Genomic DNA, 10,892 nt, shown 5'->3' on the forward strand with positions numbered 1-10,892 from the left:
ACCAGCTCTTTTTGCCTTACACTCTCGTGTTCGGCTCACAGGCTTTTCCCACACAGTAGGGGGCAAAGTGATAACCTCCAATCAATCTCCGTTTAGTTATCCAGAGTTTATATACAAAAGCTCTCTCCACATGAAAGAAAGGAAAAGCGATCCAATAGTGCAGTAACGCAAAGAACTTTAATAAAAAATAACACTCTCCTCCACCATTGAACTCACATTTCACAAATTTCAATCAAGCGAATATGCACAGCAATCATGGTCATCACCAAAAAAATACTCCAAACGGTAAACTGGACGTATGGTGGTCACGGCGGACCCAGGTAATCTAATGGACGGTGACACTCTCACCCGTTCCCTGGAGTCTCCCGTAGCCGCTTCCCCGCTCACTCGTATGGCGCTCCCATGAATAAGTCCTCCGTGACGAAACATGTCGGGGCGTGGCTATACGGCAATCGAAGAAGCTTGACGTAAGACGCTGTGACAGGGAGCGCCATACAAGTGAGCGGGGAAGCGGCTACGGGAGACTCCAGGGAACGGGTGAGAGTGTCACCGTCCATTAGATTACCTGGGTCCGCCGTGACCACCATACGTCCAGTTTACCGTTTGGAGTATTTTTTTGGTGATGACCATGATTGCTGTGCATATTCGCTTGATTGAAATTTGTGAAATGTGAGTTCAATGGTGGAGGAGAGTGTTATTTTTTATTAAAGTTCTTTGCGTTACTGCACTATTGGATCGCTTTTCCTTTCTTTCATGTGGAGAGAGCATTTGTATATAAACTCTGGATAACTAAACGGAGATTGATTGGAGGTTATCACTTTGCCCCCTACTGTGTGGGAAAAGCCTGTGAGCCGAACACGAGAGTGTAAGGCAAAAAGAGCTGGTGAGTTTACTCGCTGAAGGGGAGTGGAAGTCACAATCACAGCGGTGTGGTGGAACATATTATCACTGAAGACTATATATTTGATGTTATCACCATTACTCACTACGTTTCACCCAATTTTGGACTTTATATGTTTATTTTTTCTTTTGATATAAGATTATTACACAGATGGTTCACATTATGTCTGTTTATTAGTAACACTTGTTTACATAGTGCTGTGAATAACAGCTGTTTGTTTAGGTATCACATTTAGTGATCACGCATATTTTTTCTTTGAGATTATTGTAGTATTTTTAGCGCTGCTATTTGATTGCACTATTGGTGAGGGTGAGTTTATAGTGTATCATTTATTATTTAATTACACAGTTTTGAATTTTTAAGTGGCTGCTTAGGGTGAGGTGCTAGTCCCATGAGCGCAGTGTTTGGCACATAGGAAGGGGCGGGTTACCTGTGTACCATATCAGTAATACAACAGTTTGTAACCCGAACAAGGGATCCTCTGGCAATCGGAGCAGATGCTCTGGTAGTTCTATGGAGACAGTACTCCCTGGTTTATGCTTTCCGCCCGATCCCTCTCCTTTCTCATTTGTTGCACAGGATTCGGAGAGAGGGGGTTCCAGACATTCTGGTGGCACCAGCCCGGCCCAAAAGGCCCTGGTTCCCGGAGATTGTGAGACTGGCTCTAGACGGGCCCTGGACGCTTCCATGTCGCCCCAATCTACTGTCCCAAGGTCCTATATTCCACCCCAATTTACAGTCTCTAAATTTGATGGCATGGTTTTTGGAGCCAGGGTGTTGAAGGACCGTGGCATCTTGGGACCAGTGGTGTCTACCCTAGTGAATGCTAGAAAAGCTGTCACTAGGAAGATCTATCATAAGGTCTGGAAGACTTCTATTGCTTGATGTGAAGCCAGAAAATGGCATCCTTGGAAATACGTGATTGGGAGAATTCTCTTTTCTACACTCAGCTGTGGAAATCAGATTGGCTTTGAGTACAATCAGAGGTCAGATTTCGGCCCTGTCAGTATTCTTCCAAAGGCCTTAAGCCTCCCATTCGCCGGTCCGAACCTTAATGCAAGGGGCAACTCGTTTGCTTCCCCCCCATTAGGTCACCTGTGTGTCCTTGGGACTTGAACTTGGTGCTGTCTGTGTTACAGAGACAACAATTTGAGACTATCAATTCCATTAGACTTGCTGTCACCGAAGCTAGCCTTCCTGATGGCCATCACCTTGGCTAGAAGGGTGTCAGAGTTGGTGGCCCTTTCGTGCAAGGAACCATACTTGATCCTTCACCATGACAGGGTCGTGTTACGACCTGTTCTATCCTTATTGCCAAAAGTGGTGATAGCCTTTCATTTAAATCGGGACATTATTTTGTCTTCTTTTTTTCTCTCAGCCTCGTTCGGCGGAAGAGAAACGACTGAATTCCTTAGACGTTGTCAGGGCAGTCAAAGTTTATTTGTCTAGATCTGCGGAGATCCGAGGATCGGACTCCTTTTTTGTTTTACCAAAAGGACCCAGGAAGGGGCAGGTAGCATAGAAACTCACTGAAAACTGAGCATGTGCAAAGTTGCAACTACAGCTGCAAAATCCCTAGCTGCACTGGGGACATGGACAGAAGGTGGAGATAGAGAGCAGCAGGATCAACCAGGTTTTTTTTGCAGAATACAGAAAATTAAACTCATAGTGACTGAGTGAGTATGAACAGCATGTAATACACCATTTATTGATTGTTTTTTTTTGTATGTGGGTTTAGTGACACTTTAAGGTGCATGACCGCAGACTGCTGTTTTTAGTCTTTACTATTTGGTGGTATCAACTTTCAGGAGAGCATACAGGTATATTGCAGTTACAATAAGTCAGTGTATACAAATATTTAAACTTGAGTTCCAAATTTATGTTTTGCATATTGTTCCTTCTTCAATAAAGTGGCCTACCAAAGTGCTGATGATCCATTTTTTCAGTTCCTGTTTCTGCAGTCTGGGGTTTTACACTTCGCAAGGTCAGCTTCGGTTCAGAATACACAGCTAACCGCTTATTAGTGTTTTCTGCATGCTTGGCTGCATTGCATTCATTTAGTAGACAACAGTGGGAAATGTTAAATGAAATATCTATATGAAGCCTATTTTACATGTTTCTCTTCTAGTAATTTCTACTTTCACCTTATAGCTCAACTGTGGGAAATTTTAAAGTCCTCCCTTGAAGTGGGCTGAACCCGCACTGCAAGGGTTTACTGCTGCATTAGTCTAGGGGAGAGGAGAAGCATTTTTACTTGCCTAATTCCCTGCTCCCCTGACTGATGGCACTCCCCCATACGAACCCTGCATTGTTTTCGATGTCAGAACCTAAGACTGCTGAAGCATAGAGAAGATGCTACGGGGACTGGTCTAGTAACATGGAGGATCGGGTCAGTAGATCTTCTTTTCTAAGTGACTATTTATTTTATTTTGACCTGCATGGCCAAAGGAAAGGCTCTCTTTAAGCAGCTTCATGAGTCAGTACTGGTTTTAAAGAAATATTTTTTATATAGCACGTTCCTCCCATGGGCCTCAGTGCTTTTATGTGCTGTTGGGGTAGATAGAGACAACCATCTTGGGCACACTCAGTAGAATATCATACTGGGGCCAATGTCTAGTCAGGAGCCAATTAACCTACGAGCATTTCTTTGGAGCTTGGGAGGAGAACCGGAATAAAACCACTTAAGTACAGGGAGAAAATGCAAACTCCATGCAGATAGTGTCCTGACCGAGACTCGAACTGAAGACCCTAGTGCTGCAAGGTAGGAGCGCTAACCACTAGGCCACTGTGTTGATATGTGCTGTTAGCACCCATACATCTGTAATGACCAGTTCACTTTTACCTTTTCGTTTTCTCATTCCAGAGGAATATGCGGATAATGAAGGCTCGGTTCCCCAATCCCCATACTCCACACAGTCCTACCTCAGTCTGCCCCTCCAGTCCGATGCTAGGAGTAATAATGAAGACTCAAGCCTTTCTGCAGCATCGTCTTCGGACAGTCCCAAGCGTAACTCCCAGTCCCGCAGAAAAAGTGAACTGGTGTTGTTGGGATGCGCATCTCTTCTGGCAGCTGTAGCACTCGGCAGTGATCTCTCAGAGTTGGTGCCCCAAGAAGAGAAAAGAAAGGGCATTTTTCAATGGGCAGCAAAAGGCATGAAGCGTAGCGGTAATTCTCCCAGCCACTCCTTGTCTAAAGAGGAGCCAGTCATACCTCCCAGTTCAGTCACGCTCATCTCATTGTCTTCCATCTCAGACTGTAACTCTACCAGGTCCCTTATACGCTCAGATAGTGATGACACTGGACTGGCCAATGATAGCGTGCCCTGTGAGCAGCTTGCGGACGAGGATCCCAGTAGGGAGCAGGCTGCCCCTGGCCGGAATCCACTAGTGGACTACAAATTGGAAAGTTTTAAGAGGGACCCACGACAGTCCTTGACTCCTACTCACGTTACAGCCGCCAGAGCTAATGCCACCGCAACCAGGGGTCACAGAAGGACACCATCTGATGGGGCCATACGGCAGGTGACACCGGGTCATAGACGTTCACCTTCAGATGGCAGCACACCATCACAGCAGTGTGACAATGGTCAGTATGAAATCCTGTGAGATCGAGGTTACACAATTGCAACTGTAATTTATTTTTGTTATGTTGGCAATATTGGTACACAATTTAATTTAATTTTGTTGTTAATTCATTTTAATTCTTTTATATGTATTTTTATATTAGAATTTGTGAAAATACCTACATTTGCAATCAACTTTACATTTATCCAGTTCACAGCGGCATTGACACTAGCAGAAGTTCATGTAGTGTAAAGACGGCACACAACCAAAACTGAATGTGAAATCACGGTGAAAGGCAGCCTCAGCTTTGACACCTCCTAATGGGTCATAGTGACTAGCAGAAGTTGGAGCAGCACCGTGAGTCAATCAGAGCTCCATTCTTTTGCACATTTACAGGTGCATCTCAAAATATTAGAATATCATCAAAAACATAATTTATTTCAGTAATTTAATTCAAAAAGTGAGACTCCTATATTATTTAGATTCATTACACACAATGTGATATATTTCAAGCATTTCTTTATTTTAATTTTGATGATTATGGCTTACAGCTAGTGAAAACCTAAAATTCTGTATCTCAGAAAATTACATAAGACCAATAAAAAAAAAAAAAAAAAAAAAGGATTTGCTACATACTACAGTATGTCCATGCACATATTATACACTCAATACTTGGTCGGGGCTCTTTTTGCATGAATTACTGCATCAATTCAGCGTGGCATGGAGGTGATCAGCCTGTGGCACTGCTGAGGTGTTATGGAAGCCCAGGTTGCTTTGATAGCAGCCTTAAGCTCATCTGCATTGTTGGGTCTGGTGTCTCATCTTTCTCTTGACAATACCCCACAGATTCTCTATGGGGTTTAGGTCAGACGAGTTTGTTGGCCAATCAAGCACAGTGATACCATGATCATTTAAACGAGGTATTGGTACTTTTGGCAGTGTGGGCAGGTGCCAAGTCCTGCTGAAAAAATGATATTGGCATCTCCATAAAGCTGGTCGGCAAAGAGAAGCATGAAGGGGCTGCGGTGACTTTGGACTTGATAAAACATAGTGGACCAACACCAGCAGATAACCTGGCTCCCTAAATCATCACTGACTGTGGAAACTTCATACTGGACCTCATGCAACTTGGATACTGTGCCTCTCCACTCTTCCTCCAGACTCTGGGACCTTGATTTCCAAATGAAATGCAAAATTTACTTTCATCTGAAATTAGGACTTTCGACCACTGAGCAACAGTCCAGTCCTTTTTTCTCCTTAGCCCAGGTAAGACGCTTCTGACGTTGTCTCTGATTCAGGAGTGGCTTGACACAAGGAATGCGCCAGATGTAGTCCATGTCCTGGAAACGTCTGTGTGTATTATCCCAAACAGAGCACATTTTACATGGCTCTTGAAGCACTGACACTGGCCGTAGTCCACTCCTTGTGAATCTCCCCCAAATTCTTGAATGGCCTTTGCTCAACAATCCTCTCAAGGCTGTGGTTATCTCTGTTGCTTGTGCACCTTTTTCTACCACACTTTTTCCTTACACTCAACTTTACATTAATATGCTTGGATACAGAACTCTGTGAACGGCCTACTTCTTTAGCAATGACCTTTTTTGACTTAGCCTCCTCGTGGAGGGTGCCAATGACTGTCTTCTGGACAACTGTCAAATTGGCAGCCTTCCCAATGATTGTGTAACCTACTGAACCAGACGGAGAGATCATTTAAAGGCTCAGGAAACCTTTACAGGTGTTTTGTGTTAATTAGCTGATTAGAGTGACACAATGAGTCTACAATAATGGACTTTTTCACGATATTCTAATCTTCTGAGAAACTGAATTTTGGGTTTTCGCTAGCTGTAACAATAATCATCAAATTTAAATAAAGAAATGCTTGAAATATATCACTCTGTGTGTAATGAATCTATATAATATGAGTTTAACTTTTTGAATTAAATTATTGAAATAAATTAACTTTTTGATGATATTCAAATTTTTTAAGATGCACCTGTATATTGGTGGAGAAAGTAGTGCCCAGATACAATGACTATGTAGTTTTGCTTAGGAGCAGGGGAAAAAAGTGAGGTCTTCAAACTGGCAGCACTGTCTAGCAGTGGTGCTTGGATCACAAGGCTGGCTGGACAGAATAACAAATCCTTTGCCAAGGAGAGTCATTTCTTGAAGTTGTATTTCAACATGTGCATGTAGGTGTTTGCATGAAATATAGCTTTATAAATCAAAAGGGTTCCGTATCCAAGTCTAGCAATGAGCCAATTCCAGTTACTGTTTGATGCACAAATCTCTTAATGTAAACAGAAAATTTCCTTTACCTACCCTAAATGAGACAAATCCTCCTTCCCTTGTATCTCACATGCTCCCCCTCCCAGACACTGCAGCTCACAGTGGGAGGGTTTTAGCAACAGAAGCAGTTCTGTCAGTCTAGGTGCTGATTGACAAGCTACAGGCTTGTGAATGAGCAGCGACAAGGCTGACGGCCACACCCCCTGGAACATTTTTAATTCCACTGTAGTGCAAGCAGGCACAGCCTACATGCAAGTGGCAACTCTTTAAGGGGAGCAATGCAGCATCATTGTCGCCCAATCGCAGGAAGCCGCATTAGGTGGAGGCATTTATGGGACTTTGCAGAGGAGCTAAGCAAAAGCTGTAAGTGCAAATACACTTTTGATTAACTGCTGCAGCACATATTTTTTAATGGGAGGCCATAGTTCTACTTTACCTCTTACCAAACATGGCAAGCAAGGTGGGCTTTAATGACCAGGCGCCACACATATCCATCCATGGCAGCATGACATTGTATACTGAGAGCGTACTCACTACATACTCCACGAACACCGACCAAGCTGTCACCAATAGCTCTCGCTCAAAGCTTCTGATCAAAAACCAGCAGGATAGGCTCCTGGTCATGTGACCAGTGTGATAGCCAATCACAGCAGTCACGTGATACAGAGGTCACGCTGCCTCCTAGGCATTAAAGCCCACTTAAAAGGGTTAAGAACTGTGTCAGGGACTGTGTATAATATATATATATATATATATATATATATATACATACATACATACATACAATATGCTTTAGTACCCAGTGGCAATCATTGTGCCCCATTGACTTTGATATTTTTGTTAATGCTAGGTTCATAGGTGTGTGCCTGGGCACACCCTAATCACTCTGTGCAGTTCCGACTCCCCTACTGCCCGGGCTACCCTCTTTTCCCCTCTCCCCTTGGCTGCTGCGGGAGATGTTTCAGGATGGAGAGCAGGGGAAAGGGCTAGTCAATGTGTCATTTACTGGCCCCTTCCTTTTTTAAATGAACACTGTGAACACTGTGTTAATTTACAAACTGAAGCATAGTAAACACAGTCCACTATGCTTCAGGGTGTTTGAACTTTGGGGTGCACACCCTAATGCAATAGGCTGCGCGCGCCTATGACTAGGTTCCCTCTATGGTTCAAAAAAACCTCAGTGGTGGGTTATGAAGAATATTACTGCACTACTGTTACCATGGTTATAGGTATATATTACTACAGCAACAGAACCCAAGTAAAAATCTGGGCCCCATGAAAAGACATGTATTTAAGTGGACCTAACGTCGGATATATATTTTTATGTTAAGTGGATGTATGTTAAGTATTGTGTAGGTTTTAACACTTTCAGGGCCTTATTAGATCTCAGCGGTCACAGTACTCTTCCTGACACTGCCTCTATATGCTTTATTCTCCAGAAGGATGGTGCCATCTTTGCTAAGGCAATATCCAGGGTCACCATTTACTCCCTGGATGGAGATGCTGGCTCAGATGACATGATCATATAAATGATGGTGCTTGTTCAAAAATGTCTGATACAGATCAGTCCCTGATGAAGCCTCTCACCTTGCAACATGCTACAAAGTTAGTGTTACAGTCTGATGACTGGGCGAGTGGAGAATGAGAAAATGCTTCCTCCTGCCTGCAGCAGACGGATTACATATCAGCCTAGGCAAAGTCACTTGACTAAAGCTCAATGGTGCCTTTTTAATGGTAAAAGGGTCAAGCTTTCAAGCCCTTTTGAAAAACTGTATTGTTGCTCTAAATCAGGGGTCTCCAAACTATCTGAACAAAGGGCCAGTTTACCGTCCTTCAGACTTTGAGGCGGCTGGACTGTGGCCAGTGTGAATAGAAATGCCCTGGCGTCAATGGGAGTAACAAATACAATACCCCATCATTGGTATTAGTGGGAAGAATATTGTCTCATTGTTTGTATTAGGGGAAAAAATGGTGCCCCATCATTGGTGTCATTTGGAGGAATAGTGCCCCATTGTTGGTATCAGGGGCAGGCATTGTGTCCCATCATTGATGTCAGTGGGAGGAATAGTGTCTCATTGTTGGTATTATGGAAAGAAATAGTGCCTCATCATTGGTTTAAGTGCGAGGAACAGTGCCGCATTGTTGATGTCAGGGCAAGGAATAGTGCCCCATATATAGTGTCGATGGGAAAAGGAGGGCCCGGAAGTTGGTGTCAGTGGGAGGAATACTGTCCCATTATTGGTATCAGTGGGAAGAATAGTCCCCTATTGTTGGGCTCAGTGGTAGGAATAGTGCCCCATTGTTGGGCTCAGTGGCAGGAATAGTGCCCCATTGGGCTCAGTGGTAGGAATAGTGCCCCATTGTTGGGCTCAGTGGTAGGAATAGTGCCCCATTGTTGGGCTCAGTGGTAGGAATAGTGCCCTATTGTTGATATCAGTGACAAGAATTATGCCCCATCGTTGGTGTAGAAGGAATCGTGCATTCTATCAGTGGAAGGAATAGTGTCCCAAAAGCCTGATAAAGGCAAGCAAAGGGCCACAGTTTGGAGACCACTGCTCTAAATTGTGAAATGTCAGAAATGTATTTATTTAGACTTATAAAGTTACTGAAGGGTCTACGTTGAACTGTGATGCTTTGATCTACATGTGCTAATCTGTGCTGGTTTAGTAGGAATAACTTGTTTTGTTTTTTTCTCCCATAGATTCCAAAGAGCTCACTCCGTTCCCACTTTTGCCAGACCCCCGCTTCGTATTTCCCCCTCCAGCGCGACGCAAACCCCAAGACAAGGATTCTGCAGTTGAAAGGCCCACCACCCTAGAATTTGCCCCCAGGCCTCGCCCTTCTGCCGGCCGCCCAAGACTAGACCCTTGGAAATTTGTGTCCCTTTCTCGGACTCACAGCTCATCTCCATCTGGCAGCGGAGGGGATGCCAGCTCGAGTGGATCTGCAGATGGTGTTCAGGTGGGAGGTGCAGAGGAGACCCTTCTGGACATGGAAGTGGAAGGACAAAGATTGGACAACACTGTCCCCTTGTGTGGGGGAGGGATCCGGCCACAGATTGACCCTTATTTTAATTTGGGGGCAGATGTTTCTTAATATAATAGTCTGCTGGATCAGAGCATTATCTGAAGGAAAGAAGCAACCCTTATGAATGTATTATGAAGTTGTAAAACAACGGGTATAAAACGATATTATTAACTGATAAAACGAAGCGGGGTACCCCCACTATAGTCAGTTAAAACTGAAGGTGTCAATAAGCGAATACTCAACTGCAGGCTTAAGAAACGACCAACTCGTCTTACGACTATTTTCCTCATGGTTATTCTATGGGCCCCTCTGTAGATGAGGATTTGATTTTTATTTCTGTGAAAACAACTGAGCCTCCGCTTGCCTCACCTGTGTTTACAGCTTATCCTTACCACCTGCCCTGTTAGGGGGGGGAGCTTGGTAGATCCTGCTGGACCCTGGGATGTCACTGGTTTAAACTGCGTATAGCATGGCAATAGGCAAGGGTCTTGGCAGTTCTAGTAACTTAAAGGGTGACAGACCCACCATAACTTGCTCCATCATTGTCTTAATGGTGACTGAAGTATTAATAAAGAATTTGACCACTCTCCTTTCCAGTGTATGTGGCATAAATGCATCTACAGCAGCGTTATGTGATTATCTTACAGATTCAAGAATCTTCTAGTTAGATGGTTTAGAAATATACCGATATCCAAGTGCCAATGTGCAAAATGAAAAACGAGGTGTTGATTTACTAAAGCTGGAGAATGCAAAATCTGCCACCGCTGTGCATGGTAGTCAATCAGCTTCTAACTTCAGCTTGTTCAGTTAAAGGAGAAGTCCACCCTAACACTAAAATCTCTAAGTCTACAGGCATCCACAATCTAATACTAACCTATCTAGCCCTGTAAAGAAGAAATCGCTATACATACCTTTTTTTTAAGCCGCTCCTGGCTGGGCCCATGCTGAGCTGTCAGCAGTGGCTTTGCTGTGGAAACATGTGCAGAGGAGGCAGCCAACAACTGAAGCCCCATAGTAACTTCATGGGTGATGCCACTTGCCATTCATTTTATTTTTGTCAGTTGTCTCCTCTGCAGAGCTTCCGCCGCTGGAGACCGGACGGCTTCAAAAAAAG

At 43.9% G+C, this 10,892-nt stretch overlaps 1 protein-coding gene across 4 annotated transcripts in view; it reads left to right on the plus strand.

Annotated features, from left to right (window-relative positions):
• The window catches only part of MAP3K10 (mitogen-activated protein kinase kinase kinase 10), a 95,245-nt gene extending 84,878 nt beyond the window's left edge, over positions 1-10,367 (plus strand). For all 4 annotated transcript variants that reach the window (XM_073598493.1, XM_073598492.1, XM_073598494.1 and 1 more), the window contains 2 exons: positions 3,765-4,487; positions 9,453-10,367. In XM_073598493.1, coding sequence (XP_073454594.1) covers positions 3,765-4,487; positions 9,453-9,847 — 1,118 coding nt within the window. In that variant the 3' untranslated portion in view covers positions 9,848-10,367. The remainder of the gene's footprint in view (positions 1-3,764; positions 4,488-9,452) is intronic.
• The last annotated feature ends 525 nt before the right edge of the window (positions 10,368-10,892 follow it).

Source organism: Aquarana catesbeiana, linkage group LG09 (genome assembly GCF_042186555.1).
Source record: "Aquarana catesbeiana isolate 2022-GZ linkage group LG09, ASM4218655v1, whole genome shotgun sequence".
NCBI lineage: Eukaryota > Metazoa > Chordata > Amphibia > Anura > Ranidae > Aquarana > Aquarana catesbeiana.